This window comes from Panulirus ornatus, chromosome 69 (assembly GCF_036320965.1).
Source record: "Panulirus ornatus isolate Po-2019 chromosome 69, ASM3632096v1, whole genome shotgun sequence".
In the NCBI taxonomy this organism is placed as follows: domain Eukaryota; kingdom Metazoa; phylum Arthropoda; class Malacostraca; order Decapoda; family Palinuridae; genus Panulirus; species Panulirus ornatus.
The window spans coordinates 11,748,575-11,765,778 of NC_092292.1; the positions used below are offsets into that span (position 1 = coordinate 11,748,575).

Below are 17,204 nucleotides of genomic sequence, written 5' to 3' on the forward strand. Positions count from 1 at the left end.
ATCTCTCGCTCTCCTACTCCTCCCTCTTCATCACTCTCGACAGATTTTGGTACCTCCTCCGGAGTGCAGTCTGAACCCAGCGACTCTTCCCCTCACACTAGAGGCTGCTCTCTCCTCTTTTTACAATGGAACATCCAGGGACTTGGACTTCGACGGACAGAACTCGCCCAGTTTATGCTCTCCCGTCAAATAGCTGTCGCTCTACTCCAGGAAACCATCATAGATGAGGTTCCTCCACTCCGCCTTCTTGGCTATACTGTTTACACTTTGCCTCGGCACCGTAGACAGGCTCGTGGCCTCCTCACTGTCGTGATTAACACCATTCCATCTATTCGTCTTCCTTTATCTGACTCACATGGACTCCCGTCTGAATTACTTTCTCCCTTACTCTTGGTGACCGGACCTTCGTGTTGTCAAATGTTCATTTCAATAGTGACTCTCTGGACCCCCAGGTTCTTCACTACCTCCGTAATGGGGTTACTACTCTTATTCTTCGCGACTTTAATCCACACCATCTCACACTTACTCCAGATTATCTTCCTCCATGTACCTTTAATGGATCACATCTCTCACAGTTTCTTGTGGGGTGATATTCGCTTTCTATGGCCTGACCATCCTACTCGCCTCCCCCATAGTTTTCTTGATGTTACTAAGCCTCCTGTAATCCTACCGTCTGCACTGAGCTTGCTATGTATAGTGACTACCTTGCTGTTACTACCCATCTCATCCTCGCCTTCTCTGCCCCAACATTAGCTCCTTATCGGTCCTCTCGTCTTCGTCTCACACAAGGTGCTGTTCCTTCCTTTATTCTTTTCTACCTGGGCGGGTTCCTATGTCGTCCCTCAGTCCCTTGACTCTTGTATCGCTGATTTTGTTGATACTGTGCATAAATCTGTCAATAGTGCTGCCACTTCACGTCCGCGCCATCACCCCAGAGGTACCGCCAACTGCTGGTACCGTCTCCCTGCCATGAGATACCTCCGGCAGGTAACCCGTGATCACTCTGCCATACGGAGGTCTTGGACTCCAGAGGAGTGGGACGAGTTCAAAAACTGGTGTTCCTTTGCAACTCAGGAGCGTCGCTGGATTCGTGAGGCGTCTGCTGGCAGTCGTCTGGAATCGAATTGATGCTGTACGGGTTACTCGACGGAGGACGACTACCCATCCTGACCCCCCGCCTCCCTTGCCTACTCTTTAATGGAGGAGTGGGCAAGAGTTTCCTCCTCCGAGGCACTTCCAGATCCCCTGCAGGAGGCAGTGCAGGCGAGGCTCGGATCGATGAGTCTTAGCGTGTTGTTCGTGGCGCTGGTCTTGCCTCCCCTGCCGTCACTGATCATTCCATCACACAGTTTGAGCTTGACGTTGCTCGTCGCGCTATAATAGACAGCTCTCTTGGGGATGATTAGATAACTTACTTCGTCCTTAACATCTGTGCTATTATTCCTAACGGTCCCTTGCTCGCTCTCTTCTATATGTCATATGAACTTGGGGCTCTCCCTTCCAACTGGAAAAAAAAAAAGGCCACTGTTATTCCCATCCCTAAACCGGGAGATCCTGCGACATATCGACCCACTAGCCCTACCTCCTGTGTTTGCAAGATGATGGAGAGAATAATACTTCGTCGCCTTCTTCACACCATAGGCGGCTTCCACAGCTCCCTCGTGGTTTCATAATACAACATCGTAGCACAGCACACTCCGTTGCTTCCCTTTATTGCAATCAGGCTGCCCTCTTCTCCGTCTTTCTTGGTATTAAAGATGCCTTTGGTATGGCTCAGCCTGTCCTCGTTTTAGCTGAATTGGCGCAGTCTATATCTCCTGTTAAGAAATGAACCTCGTCACCCCTCAAGGTGGAGTCTTGAGTCCTCTCATGGATTCCATTGCATGCGGTCCCGTGGCCAACAGTTGTTGTCCACTCAGGATATGCCGACGTCTTTCTCCAAGCCCCTTACTACCCCAGCATGCATGAAGTCCTTGATTTGGTCTCTGCGAAAACCACGAGGAAATATAATATTTATGTCCAGAGTGCATTTTCATGTATGTTACGTTTTCACTGGAGACTTAGAAATAACTCCTTCCTGAATATGTCATAAAAACTAAAGTGCATATGGGACTTATCGTGTAAATTTTTTTTCGTGGTCATCAGGAAACATTTAAGATTAAGAGAAGTAAAGCTCCCTTCCTGTAACACATGAATGGTAATCGCATCCCGGTCTTTATGTTCAATGAAAGGTTTTAACTTTTCAACTGACTTATTACTTTTCTGTACATCATTTGGTATCTGCTTCATAGGTCATTGCGCAACGCAATGCTGAGCTAATCTCACTGACCTGAGCCAGTTGTCCAGGGGTCAGCACCATATATAAGGTGGTGCTGTGCAAACCTCATCCAGTCATAAAGAAAAGCTGAATTAGGACTAAGACATCAATGTTCTTTTAATCACAACCATGCTGGACGAGAATGGTTTAAATTTCTTCAAAATCGATTAGACAAAATTTCGAGTTTGTGGGAACTATAGATGATTTAAGACCAGGGTATCTGAAAACAATACCTAGCATCCATTTCGAGATTTAGGAAATGTGTTACTTAGTACATATATTTCTCGTTTGACCTAGTATTCGTCTCCCTAATCTACATGGACCTTACCGCGGTGGTGGGGTTTGCGTGGATTTTTCTTCTCTTGGTAGGTTTAACTATGCTGCAAAGGTCAAGTTTGAGCTCTCAGACGAACACATGTAGGCCAATTTACTTTACTATACTTTTCGTTCTTCCCTTTTTGTTCTATCAAAACTGAAATTGGTCATTTGTTTAACATGAATTTTCTAAGAATATTCTAGACTGTATTTAGAGTACTTTATAGCCTTAGATGCTTCAGTACCCGGATAATAAGCCTAAATTCTGTAATCCAATCCTATTCTGGTATTCGTCATGTATTCAGGGATAGTGCATATAAAGAGTGCCCTTGGGTTTTGCCATTACAATAGAATTAATATATCAAATGAAATAGGTAAGGGTTTTATACGATGACGAATTTTGCGTAATTAAAGGAATTACTACTAATGATAAATAATGAGTGGCAAAATATTAATTTGTATGAACGTGTTATATAACCGAAGGATCCCTGATTTGGTCCCTGTGTGCTGGAGAGAGGAAAACATTACAGTCGAGAAAGGTATTTTCTTGCGCTGTTTTTGGGAAATACGATGGAAAGAAGTATTAATATAAAGGTAGGAGTAAAGAGAACCAAAGTGAGACAGTCAAGAAATTGTTATGTTAATATTGTTGGCAGAACATAACTGTTATATGTCATTACTCATACTGTACTTTAAAATTGTGTCTGCGTAAAATGCCCAAGTTGTCATTAATATTAGTAACCCTTTTTTTAGGAAAAGGAATTGAAATGTTATCATGGTCATAATAAATAGTCCGTCACCTAAACCACATAATATGTAACCAATGGGCTTATGAGTTGCTGGAATGAACTAATGGATACCATGGCACCTTACTGTATTATTTATACGTATTGGTAATTTGCCGACTAGTCGGCACCTGTTGGACAAACGTTTTTGGTAAAGCTTTAATTTACGGGCACCACATACAATATGGATTTGGATGAGATGCATATCATTGGACTCCCTGTAGGGGAAATTCTATGCTAGGGGTACCACGGAAATATCGTACGTAAGTGGAAGAAGTACATAAAATTTAATTTATATTTATTGGAAGGAGTAGAGATAAGAGGACATGAGTTTTCTCTAAAGTTGTTATTAGTGTGGAGGGCTAAGATTATTTGAGTAAATATGCAGTGATAGGTTAGGAATCACTCTTAAAAGTATCTAAAACCTATGAAAACAAATTTCCCCAGGCAACCTTGATTTTACCATATTTTTTATATAATTTGAAATCTTATGAATTAAGTGACGCCATTTTCATTTTGAAGCTGCTAGGTTTTTCCATTGTGTGCTTACAGCTTGCAGCTAATATGAGAGAAGAGAGATGATGACATTGTCCTTCATAAATTTTGACTATGATCCTGGTCCTTAAGTGAGGTTTTCATAGATTCTGTAGATTCATACTTGAGACACATTTTTTACATGAGCTTTTACCTGATCAGCATGGCGTTTGTGTCACTCCATAGGGAAAGTTTAATGCTCTACATAATTCTCTCCAGGTCAAGATCACTAAGTAAAGGTCTTAGGGGCACTACGGGAATACCATATGGATATGAAAGAAACTTATGAATGGACTCTTCATTAAACTGCACAAGCGTTGCAGAACCAGATCATGTAATAGCTAATGTTTAGCGATATAGAGCTAAACTAGACATATACTTAAGTGATGTAGAGGTGAACTAGACATATACCTTTGTGATGTAGAGCTAAACTAGACATATTCTTAATTTTTATCATATGAATATAAAACTAGTGGAAACAGCTCTGACAATTGAGGAAAATGTGGAATAGTGTACATGAAGTACAACTGATGGTCAGGAACTCTGGAAACCTCACCTTGAGGCTGAGGTTTACAGTAAATTTTAGTATTATGGCAATGTCAAAATATACCAGCAACTTTGTTGTCTATCTTCATCTGTGTTGGTTGCATGCTATAGTAGAAGTAAACCGAGCCATTAAAGAAAACAAAGTTCCCTACAACTAAATCCAGAAAGACCGTAACATTTTCTCATTTTTTCCTAAATAACATCAAAAAAGCTAAATCTAGGTTGCTTGGAGAAGCTGGGTAAGGTTTTTTAAAGTTCTGTTAATTTTTACAAATGATTCACCGAAACCTTGCATTTTCCATGAAAATAGCCTTCCCCACTATTGCTGTCATTATCAGAGGAAAAAGAAAAATTATCCAGATTGCATTCACTTATGAAAATGTTGAAACAATATAGTCTATTTTCTAAATGTTTGGAGATGGAGCTCTTACTATTATTGGGGATGTAAAGAGTATGGTGATGCCAACTGCTACACCATATAAGCATCTATATTTTGTTTGAAATACTGTACTGTTTGTTGGCTATATTTTCTTTCTTACATAATTTGCATTGTACTATTTGATTCTTAGCATAAGGTTAGTGTTTATACAGAATTGCTAGGAAACAAAAAATTCATAGTTTCTTTATGAAAATCCAAGTGATTCACACTCTGATGACGATGTAGTACCAATGATAAAAAAAAGATATGTTTTATAGAATTGATCTTGTACTGTTTTTGGTATCAATTTGAAGTTTCACATTTACTGGGCCACTTATAGAATACTGTATATCTGGGATTTTCAACAAGGCACATGCATATAAGGTCTTTACCACAGTAATATTTCTGGCGTAGATATTCACAGTCTGTATGTTACAGAGCATGGATTCCGAGCGAGAGAAGTTTCGTACTTACATTGAGAAATCAGGTGTGATGTCTGCATTAACTGATGCCCTGGTACATTTGTATGAAGAAACCGAGAGGCCCAGTGATGCATTGCAGTACATCAAAACAACTTTGGGTACAATGACTGCTGATAATCAACGTATGCAGATGTTTGAGGAAAAGGTAATGGTTTTCACTCTGAGGGTGTGTTTTTCTTGCTACTACATACAAAATTTTTAATCATTGTTACATTATATGTGTTTGTATTTGACTATTTGTTCAGTAAGGGGAAGGTTGTATGTCATCCAACACTTGAAATTTCTTTGTAATCTGATAGCCTGTAAAATTTATATACTGCCAGCATTCACAAATTTATTACATAGTTTATCCAAACATTCACCATCAAGATACTAAAAAAAGTACTTCTTTAAATCCTCTTTAAGAAGCTTCTTTCTTAAATTTTTTTCTGACCCCTTGTTGCTCTGGGTATTGATTGAGAGGATAAAGGTATGTACAGAGAATTGGATTAGGGAAGGGCATTGTGGTTTCAGAAGTGGTAAAGGATGTGTGATCAGGTGTTTGCTTTGAAGAATGTGTGTGAGAAGTAATTGGTGAAACAGATGGATTTGTATGTAGCATTCATGGATCTGGAGAAAGCATATGATAGGGTGGATAGAGATGCTTTGTAAAAGGTCTTAAGAGTATACAGTTTGGTAGGTAAGCTGGTAGAAGCAGTGAGAAGTTTTTCTCAAGGGTGTAAGGCATGTGAACGAGTAAGAAGAGAGGAGAGTGATTGGTTCCCAGTGAATGTCGGTCTGTGGCAGGGGTGTGTGATGTCCTCCATGGTTGTTTAATTTGTTTATGGATGGAGTGGTTAGGGAGGTAAGTGTAAGAGTTTTGGAGAGAGGAGTGAGTAAGCAGTCTGTTGGGGATGAGAGGGCCTGGGAAGTGTCAGTTTTTGTTCGCCATTGATACAGAACTGGTTGCTGATTTGAGTGAGAAACTGCAAAAATTGGCAAGTGACTTTGGAAAAGTGTGTGAAAGGAGAAATTTGAGAGTTAATGTGAATAAGAGCAAGGTTATTAGGTTCAGCAGGGTTGAGGGACAAGATAGTTGGGATGTGGGTTGGATTTGAGAAAAATTGGAGGAAGTGGAGTGTTTTAGATATCTGGGAGTGGACTTAGCAGTTAATGGAACCATGGAAATGGAAATGAGTCATAGGGTGGGGGAGGGGGTGAAGGTCTGGGAATGATGAAGAATGTGTGGAGAGAGAGAACATTTTCTTGAGAACAAAAATGGGTATGTTTGAAGAAATAGTAGTTTCAACAATATTATATAGTTGTGAAGCAGGGGCTATAGATAGGGTTGTACAGAGGAGGGTGGATGTGTTGGAAATTAAATGTTTGAGGACAATATGTGGTGTGAGGTTGTTTGATTAAGTAAGTATTGAAAGGGTAAGAGAGATGTAATAAAAAGAAGTGTGGTTGAGAGATCAGAAGAGGGTGTGATGAAATGGTTTGGACATATGGAGAGAATGAGTGAGGTAAGATTGACAGAGGGTATATATGTGTTGGAAGTGAAGGTAACAAGAAGCAGGAGACCAAATTGGGAGTGGAAGGATGGAGTGAAAAAGATTTTGAGCAACAGGACCTGAACATGCAGGAGGATGAGAGGTGTGCAAGGAATAGAGCACTTGAAGAATGTGATATACTGGGGTCAATGTGCTGTCCATTGGAGTGAACCAGGGCATGTGAAACATCTGGGCCTAGATGTGGGTTGGGAGTTGTGGTTTCAGTGTTTTACATGTGACAGCTAGAGACTGAGTGTGAATGAATGTGACCTTTTTTGTCTATTTCCTGGTGCTACCTTGCTGACTCGGGGTGGCAGTGCTGCTTCCTGTGTATGTATATGTGTATATGTTGATTGTATGTATTTTTTTCTCTTCATACTATCAGCCATTTCCTGTGTTAGCAAGGTAGCATTAAGAACAGAGGGAATATCTTCACTTGGCCCCTTCTTTGTTCCCTCATTTGGAAAGTTAAAAACAAGAGGGGAGGATTTCCAGCCCCCTGCTCCCTCCCCTTTTAGCCGCCTTCTACATGTGTATGTGGGTGGGTTGGGCCATTCTTTCATCTGTTTCCTTACGCTACCTCGCTGACGTGGGAGACAGCGACAAAGTATAATAAGATATGATAAATAAATGTACATGTATGGACGTGTATCTTTGTATGTTTTTATATGAGGGGATGGGTCTGTCTTCATCTGTTTCTTAGCTCTATCTTGCTGATGTGGGAAATGGTAATCAAGTATAGTAAAAAAAAAATATTTTCCTGCAGAATGAGGAAGGAGTTTTATACTCCTGAGGTCCCTGTCTTTTGTTACTTTCTTTATTGTTATATAACTTAAACCTGGTACATTGTTTGTATTAGTTGTTTGATTGCTTAATTTATTCCATATTCCCACAACTCATATGCTAAAGAAGTACATTTTTGTATCTTTTTTAGATAGTATTTGCTTGATTTCTTGTGATGACCTGTGGTTGCTTATTCATGTCTCTTATGACCTGTGGTTGCTTATTCATGTCTCATATGACCCGTGGTTGCTTATTTATGTCTCATATGACCTGTGGTTGCTTATTCATGTTTCATAGAACTTTTCAATGTTGCCATTATGTTTGATTTTGAAATTAGAAGATTGTGATTAATTTTTTGCATAGTTGACAAATTTATAGCCTCTAAGCTCTCCTGAATGGTCAGCCTCTCCCACGAACCATGTTGGACATCACATATGGCACAATTGACATCATCACAATGGCAACAGACACACTAAAGACTTAGAACACTTACTGGTGCCAGAGTCGGACAATTATAGGAGTCCCTTTGTATCTTCTACTGATAGTTCATATGCTTCACCCTAAACCGCACCTTACCTTCGTGGTCATGCACCTTGCCAATAGCTGCAATGCGCTGTCAGTAGGCAGAACCAGGGAATAGAGGCTGTTGGGGGAAATGATGGAATGATTAGTGGGGCTTGGCTGTGGATTGTGGGCTCTGTTTCCAGTGCATTGCACATGAAATCCAAAGAATGATATGTGCAAATTGAGTCAGTTTATCTGCTCTTGGTGCTGCTTCACATTGAAGTAGGAAATGCCATACAAGTATGAAAAAATGTTCAGTTATTCTGAACAGTGTATTTAGGCATGATTTTATTGCTTTAGCTGCATGCTAGTTTTCTTTGAAGCTGATTGTATTATATCGTACTCTTAATTTAGGTGAAGGAGCAGCAGGTCACCATTGAATCACAGAAAGCAAAAATTGAAGCACTTCAGACTGAGGTTGCTACCCTCAAGGAGCGTTTAGCCCAGACTGAAGCCAAAAATGATGCAGAAAAACCACCACCAGAGGAAGTAACTCAAGCTTAGTGGATTTATGTGTGAGTAAACCCTTGTTGCTGAATATTGTTTTGACTTGATACATTATTTATTCCTGCCTTAAGGAGGCTACTCCATGAAAAGCCAACTTGCTACATTACATTGCATTTATGAATGTCACAAATGTACTTCTATGTCCTTGTGCCTTTAGTTTCATCTGACTGAGTATTTGCCTCTTATCTGGCAGTTTCATATATCTTTTTATGCTGAACAGTTGATATACTATTGCTTGGAGACATTGTCATAAGCTTCATACCTACACATTGTATACCTCCTTTTTCAGTCTTCCTATATTCACCTATTTGCTTTATATCTGTATGAGATCATTAAAGTTTTCTATAGTATCACTTACTTATACTTCTGTCCATCTTAACCCCATGGCCATGGAAGTAAATTTCTGAGGAGTATGAATTCTTTGGTAAAATATGAAAATGGTAATTGGTCTTTTCTTAATACTTTTCTGTGAAGGGAAAACAATAAATTTTCCATATCAGGCATTAAAGGGCAGATTTAAAGGGATTGTACATAGCCTTTTGCTGCCAACTTAAACATTCATGAAAAGCATCATTTATTTATTTATGTTTATTATACTTAATCGTTGTTTCCCGCATCAGTGAGGTAGCTCCAGGAAATAGACAAAGAATGGCCCATCCACTCCTATACATATTTTTATTTTTTTTATTTTACTTAGTCACTGTCTCCCACATTAGCGAGGTAGCGCAAGGAAACAGATGAAAGAATGGCCCAACCCACCCACATACACATGCATATACATAAACACCCACACACGCACATATACATACCTTTACATTTCAACATATACATACACAGACATATACATATAAACACATGTACATATTCATACTTGCTACCTTCATCCATTCCCTTCGCCACCCCGCCACACATGAAACAGCACCCCTCTCCCCCGCGCACTCTAGGTAGAGCTAGGAAAAGACAACAAAGGCCACATTCGTTCACACTCAGTCTCTAACTGTCATGTGTAATGCACCGAAACCACAGCTCCCTTTCCACATTCTTGCCCCACAAACTTTCCATGGTTTACTCCAGACACTTCACATGCCCTGGTTCAAATCCATTGACAGCATGTTGACCCCAGTATACCACATCATTCCAATTCACTCTGTTCGTTGCACACCTTTCACCCCCCTGTATGTTCAGGCCCCAATTGCTCAAAATCTTTTTCAATCCATCCTCCCACCTCCAGTTTGGTCTTTCAATTCTCCTCGTCCCCTCTACCTCTGACACATATATCCTCTTTGTCAATCTTTCCTCACTCATTCTCTCTATGTGACCAAACCATTTCAACACACCCTCTTCAGCTCTCTCACCCACACTCTTTTTATTACTGCATATCTCTCTTACCCTTTTATTACTTACTCAATCAAACCACCTTCACACCACATTTTGTCCTCAAACATCTCATACACATACATATACATACATATAAACATATAAACATGCACACATACACATACATACATTACCTCTAGGGATAGGGGAGAAAGAATACTTTCCACATATTCCCTGCGGTGTCATAGAAGGCGATCAAACCACCTCACCACATATTGTCCTCAAACAGCGGTATCTATAGCCCATGCCTCGCAACCATATAACATTGTTGGAACCACTATTCCTTCAAATATACCCTTTTTGCACTCTGAGATAATGTTCTCACCTTCCACACATTCTTCAATGCTCCCAGAACCTTCATCCCCTCCCCCACCCTGTGACTCACTTTCACTTCCATGGTTCCTTCCGCTGCTAAATCCACTCCCAGATATCTAAAACATTTCACTTCCTCCAGTTTTTCTCCATTCTATCTTACCTCCCACTTTGCTTGTCCTTCAACCCCACGGAACCTCATAACCTTGCTCTTATTCACATTTACTCTCAGCTCTCCTCTTTCACACATTTTACCAAACTCAGTCTCCAACGTCTACAGTTTCTCACCTGAATCAGCCAATAGTGCTGTATCATCAGCAAACAACAACTAACTCACTTCCAAAGCCCTCTCATCCACAACTGTCTGCATACTTGCTCCTCTCTCCAAAACTCTTGCATTCACCTCTAACAACCCCATCCATAAACAAAGTAAACAACCATGGAGACATCACACACCTCTGCTGCAAACTGACATTCAATGAAAACCAATCACTTTTCTCTTTTCCTTCTCGTACACATGCCTTACATCCTTGATAAAAACTTTTTACTGCCTTTAGCACCTTACCTCCCACACCATATACTCTGAATGCCTTCCAAAAAGCATCTCTATCAACTCATATCATATGCCTTCTCCAGATCCATAAATGTTGCATACAGATTTATCAGTTTTTCTAAGTATTTCCGACATTCTTCAAAGCAAACAGCTGATCCACACATCCTCTACCACTTCTGAAACCATACTGCTCTTCCCCAATCTGATGCTCTGTGAATGCTTTCACCCTCTCAGTCAATAACCTCCAATATAATATCCCAGGAATACTAAACAAACTTATGCCTATATAGCTTGAACACTCACCTTTATCCCCTTTGCCTTTGTACAATGGCATTAAGCATGTATTCCGCCAATCCTCAGGCACTTCATCATGATCCATACCTATATTGAATATCCTTACCAACCAATCGACAACACAGTCATCCCTTATCTTAATAAATTCATCTGCAATACCATCCAAACCTGCCACCTTGCAGGATTTCATCTTCTGCAAAGTTTTCACAACCTCTCACTTCTCACACCACCCTGACCAAAACACTCTACATCTGCAACTCGAATCATAAAACACATCAACAAACCTTCAAAATACTCACTCCATCTCCTTCTCACTTCATCACTACCTGATATTACTTACCTCCTTGCCCCCTTTACCAATGTTCCCATTTGTTCTCTTGTCTTACGGATGTTATTCACCTCTTTCCAAAACATCTTTTTAGTATCCATAAAGTTTAATGATACTCTCTTATTTGCCCTCTTTTTCGACCCTTGCACCTTCCTCTTGACCTCCTGCTGCTTTCTTTTATACATCTCCCCATCATTTGTACTCCTTCCTTGTAAGTATTTTCCAAATGTCTCTCTTTTTCTCTTTCACTAGGAACTTTACTTCTTCATCCCACCACTTGCTATCCTTTCTTATCTGCCCACCTCCCGCCTGTCTCATGCCAAATGCATCTTTTGCACATGGCATCACTTCTTCCCAAAATATATCCCATTCCTCTCCCACTCCCCTCACATCATTTGCTCTCACATTTTTACCCATTCTGTACTCAATCTCTCCTGTTACTTCTTCACACAAGTGTCCTTTCCAAGCTCACTTACTCTCACCACTCTCTTCTATCCAAAATTTTCTCTTCTTTTTTGAAAACCTCTACAAATCTTCACCTTCTCCACCACAAGATAGTGATCAGACATCCCTCCAGCTGCTCCACTCAGCAAATCAACATCCAAAAGTTAATATTATATGAATTATATTGTTTGTTTATGTATTTATTATTATTATTATTATTATTATTATTATTTATTATTGATTATTTTGCTTTGTCGCTGTCTCCCGCGTTTGTGAGGTAGCGCAAGGAAACAGACGAAAGAAATGGCCCAACCCACCCCCATACACATGTATATACATACACGTCCACACATGCAAATATACATATCTATACATCTCAATGTACACATATATATACACACACAGACACATACATATATACCCATGCACACAATTCACACTGTCTGCCTTTATTCATTCCCATCGCCACCTCGCCACACATGGAATACCATCCCCCTCCCCCCTCATATGTGCGAGGTAGTGCTAGGAAAAGACAACAAAGGCCCCATTCGTTCACACTCAGTCTCTAGCTGTCATGCAATAATGCCCGAAACCACAGCTCCCTTTCCACATCCAGGCCCCACGCAACTTTCCATGGTTTACCCCAGACTCTTCACATGCCCTGATTCAATCCACTGACAGCACGTCAACCCCGGTATACCACATCGATCCAATTCACTCTATTCCTTGCCCGCCTTTCACCCTCCTGCATGTTCAGGCCCCGATCACTCAAAATCTTTTTCACTCCATCTTTCCACCTCCACTTTGGTCTCCCACTTCTCGTTCCCTCCACCTCCGACACATATATCCTCTTGGTCAATCTTTCCTCACTCATTCTCTCCATGTGACCAAACCATTTCAAAACACCCTCTTCTGCTCTCTCAACCACACTCTTTTTATTTCCACACATCTCTCTTACCCTACATTACTTACTCGATCAAACCACCTCACACCACACATTGTCCTCAAACATCTCGTTTCCAGCACATCCACCCTCCTGCGCTTAACTCTATCCATAGCCCACGCCTCGCAACCATACAACATTGTTGGAACCACTATTCCTTCAAACATACCCATTTTTGCTTTCCGAGATAATGTTCTTGACTTCCAAACATTCTTCAAGGCTCCCAGGATTTTCGCCCCCTCCCCCACCCTATGATTCACTTCCGCTTCCATGGTTCCATCCGCTGCCAGATCCACTCCCAGATATCTAAAACACTTTACTTCCTCCAGTTTTTCTCTATTCAAACTTACCTCCCAATTGACTTTGACCCTCAACCCTACTGTACCTAATAACCTTGCTCTTATTCACATTTACTCTTAACTTTCTTCTTTCTCACACTTTACCAAACTCAGTCACCAGCTTCTGCAGTTTCTCACATGAATCAGCCACCAGCCCTGTATCATCAGTGAACAACAACTGACTCACTTCCCAAGCTCTCTCATCCACAACAGACTTCATACTTGCCCCTCTTTCTAAAACTCTTGCATTCACCTCCCTAACAACCCCATCCATAAACAAATTAGACAACCATGGAGACATCACTTACCCCTGCCGCAAACCTACATTCACTGAGAACCAATCACTTTCCTCTCTTCCTACACGTACACATGCCTTACATCCTCGATAAAAACTTTTCACTGCTTCTAACAACTTGCCTCCCACACCATATATTCTTAATACCTTCCACAGAGCATCTCTATCAACTCTATCATAAGCCTTTTCCAGATCCATAAATGCTACATACAAATCCATTTGCTTTTCTAAGTATTTCTCACATACATTCTTCAAAGCAAACACCTGATCCACACACCCTCTACCACTTCTGAAACCACACTGCTCTTCCCCAATCTGATGCTCTGTACATGCCTTCACCCTCTCAATCAATACCCTCCCATATAATCTACCAGGAATACTCAACAAACTTATACCTCTGTAATTTGAGCACTCACTCTTATCCCCTTTGCCTTTGTACAATGGCACTATGCACGCATTCCACCAATCCTCAGGCACCTCACCATGAGTCATACAAACATTAAATAACCTTACCAACCAGTCAACAATACAGTCACCACCTTTTTTAATAGATTCCACTGCAATACCATCCAAACCTGCTGCCTTGCCGGCTTTCATCTTCCGCAAAGCTTTTACTACCTCCTCTCTGTTTACCAACTCATTTTCCCTAACCCTCGCACTTTGCACACCACCTCAACCAAAACACACTATATCTGCCACTCTATCATCAAACACATTCAACAAACCTTCAAAATACTAACTCCATCTCCTTCTCACATCACCACTACTTGTTAGCACCTCCCCATTAGCGCCCTTCACTGACGTTCCCATTTGCTCCCTTGTCTTACGCACTTTATTTACCTCTTTCCAGAACATCTTTTTATTCTTCCTAAAATTTAATGATACTCTCTCACCCCAACTCTCATTTGCCCTCTTTTTCACCTCTTGCACCTTTCTCTTGACCTCCTGTCTCTCTCTTTTATACATCTCCCACTCAATTGCATTTTACCCTGCAAAAATCGTCCATTATTATTATTATTATTATTATTATTATTATTATTGAGTGGGAGACGTATAAAAGAAAGAGACAGGAGGTCAAGAGAAAGGTGCAAGAGGTGAAAAAAAGGGCAAATGAGAGTTGGGGTGAGAGAGTATCATTAAATTTTAGGGAGAATAAAAAGATGTTCTGGAAGGAGGTAAATAAAGTGCATAAGACAAGGGAGCAAATGGGAACTTCAGTGAAGGGGCAAATGGGGAGGTGATAACAAGTAGTGGTGATGTGAGAAGGAGATGGAGTGAGTATTTTGAAGGTTTGTTGAATGTGTTTGATGATAGAGTGGCAGATATAGTGTGTTTTGGTTGAGGTGGTGTGCAAAGTGCGAGGGTTAGGGAAAATGAGTTGGTAAACAGAGAGGAGGTAGTAAAAGCTTTGCGGAAGATGAAAGCCGGCAAGGCAGCAGGTTTGGATGGTATTGCAGTGGAATTTATTAAAAAAGGGGGTGATTGTATTGTTGACTGGTTGGTAAGGTTATTTAATGTATGTATGACTCATGGTGAGGTGCCTGAGGATTGGCGGAATGCGTGCATAGTGCCATTGTACAAAGGCAAAGGGGATAAGAGTGAGTGCTCAAATTACAGAGGTATAAGTTTATTGAGTATTCCTGGCAAATTATATGGGAGGGTATTGATTGAGAGGGTGAAGGCATGTACAGAGCATCAGATTGGGGAAGAGCAGTGTGGTTTCAGAAGTGGTAGAGGATGTGTGGATCAGGTGTTTGCTTTAAATAATATATGTGAGAAATACTTAGAAAAGCAAATGGATTTGTATGTAGCATTTATGGATCTGGAGAAGGCATATGATAGAGTTGATAGAGATGCTCTGTGGAAGGTATTAAGAATATATGGTGTGGGAGGCAAGTTGTTAGAAGCAGTGAAAAGTTTTTATCGAGGATGTAAGCATGTGTACGTGTAGGAAGAGAGGAAAGTGATTGGTTCTCAGTGAATGTAGGTTTGCGGCAGGGGTGTGTGATGTCTCCATGGTTGTTTAATTTGTTTATGGATGGGGTTGTTAGGGAGGTGAATGCAAGAGTTTTGGAAAGAGGGGCAAGTATGAAGTCTGTTGGGGATGAGAGAGCTTGGGAAGTGAGTCAGTTGTTGTTCGCTGATGATACAGCGCTGGTGGCTGATTCATGTGAGAAACTGCAGAAGCTGGTGACTGAGTTTGGTAAAGTGTGTGAAAGAAGAAAGTTAAGAGTAAGTGTGAATAAGAGCAAGGTTATTAGGTACAGTAAGGTTGAGGGTCAATTCAATTGGGAGGTGAGTTTGAATGGAGAAAAACTGGAGGAAGTGAAGTGTTTTAGATATCTGGGAGTGGATCTGGTAGCGGATGGAACCATGGAAGCGGAAGTGGATCATAGGGTGGGGGAGGGGGCGGAAATTCTGGGAGCCTTGAAGAATGTGTGGAAGTCGAGAACATTATCTCGGAAAGCAAAAATGGGTATGTTTGAAGGAATAGTGGTTCCAACAATGTTGTATGGTTGCGAGGCGTGGACTATGGATAGAGTTGTGTGCAGGAGGATGGATGTGCTGGAAATGAGATGTTTGAGGACAATGTGTGGTGTGAGGTGGTTTGATCGAGTAAGTAACGTAAGGGTAAGAGAGATGTGTGGAAATAAAAAGAGCGTGGTTGAGAGAGCAGAAGAGGGTGTTTTGAAATGGTTTGGTCACATGGAGAGAATGAGTGAGGAAAGATTGACCAAGAGGATATATGTGTCGGAGATGGAGGGAACGAGGAGAAGAGGGAGACCAAATTGGAGGTGGAAAGATGGAGTGAAAAAGATTTTGTGTGATCGGGGCCTGAACATGCAGGAGGGTGAAAGGAGGGCAAAGAATAGAGTGAATTGGAGCGATGTGGTATACCGGGGTTGACGTGCTGTCAGTGGATTGAATCAAGGCATGTGTATGGGGGTGGGTTGGGCCATTTCTTTCGTCTGTATCCTTGCGCTACCTCGCAAACGTGGGAGACCGGCAAAAAAAAAAAAAAGAAATGTATATCCCTGGGGATAGGGTAAAAAGATACTTCCTACGCATTCCTCACGTGTCATAGAAGGCAACTAAAGGGGATGGGGGGGCTAGAAACCCTCCCCTCCTTGTATGTTAACTTTCTAAAAGGGGAAACAGAAGAAGGAGTCACGCAGGGAGTGCTCATCCTCCTCAAAGGCTCAGATTGGTGTATCTAAATGTGTGTGGATGTAACCAAGATGAGAAAAAAGGAGAGATAGGTAGTATGTTTGAGGAAAGGAACCTGGATGTTTTGGCTCTGAGTGAAACGAAGCTCAAGGGTAAAGGGGAAGAGTGGTTTGGGAATGTCTTGGGAGTAAAGTCAGGGGTTAGTGAGAGGACGAGAGCAAGGGAAGGAGTAGCGCTACTCCTGAAACAGGAGTGGTGGGAGTATGTGATAGAGTGTAAGAAAGTAAACTCTAGATTGATATGGGTAAAACTGAAAGTGGATGGAGAGAGATGGGTGATTATTGGTGCATATGCACCTGGGCATGAGAA

The 17,204-nt window shown here is 41.1% G+C and overlaps 1 protein-coding gene across 3 annotated transcripts in view; it reads left to right on the forward strand.

Moving 5' to 3' along the window:
- Positions 1-3,122: 3,122 nt before the first annotated feature.
- LOC139747627 (c-Myc-binding protein-like) overlaps positions 3,123-17,204 on the forward strand; it is a 42,073-nt gene continuing 27,991 nt past the window's right edge. For 2 of the 3 annotated variants that reach the window (XM_071660116.1, XM_071660115.1), the window contains exons 1-3: positions 3,126-3,226; positions 5,354-5,542; positions 8,631-8,791. In XM_071660116.1, coding sequence (XP_071516217.1) covers positions 3,203-3,226; positions 5,354-5,542; positions 8,631-8,780 — 363 coding nt within the window. In that variant the 5' untranslated portion in view covers positions 3,126-3,202 and the 3' untranslated portion in view covers positions 8,781-8,791. Of the gene's footprint in view, positions 3,227-5,353; positions 5,543-8,630; positions 8,792-17,204 lie in introns of all 3 variants that reach the window. The other variant, XM_071660117.1, reaches the window with a different exon arrangement.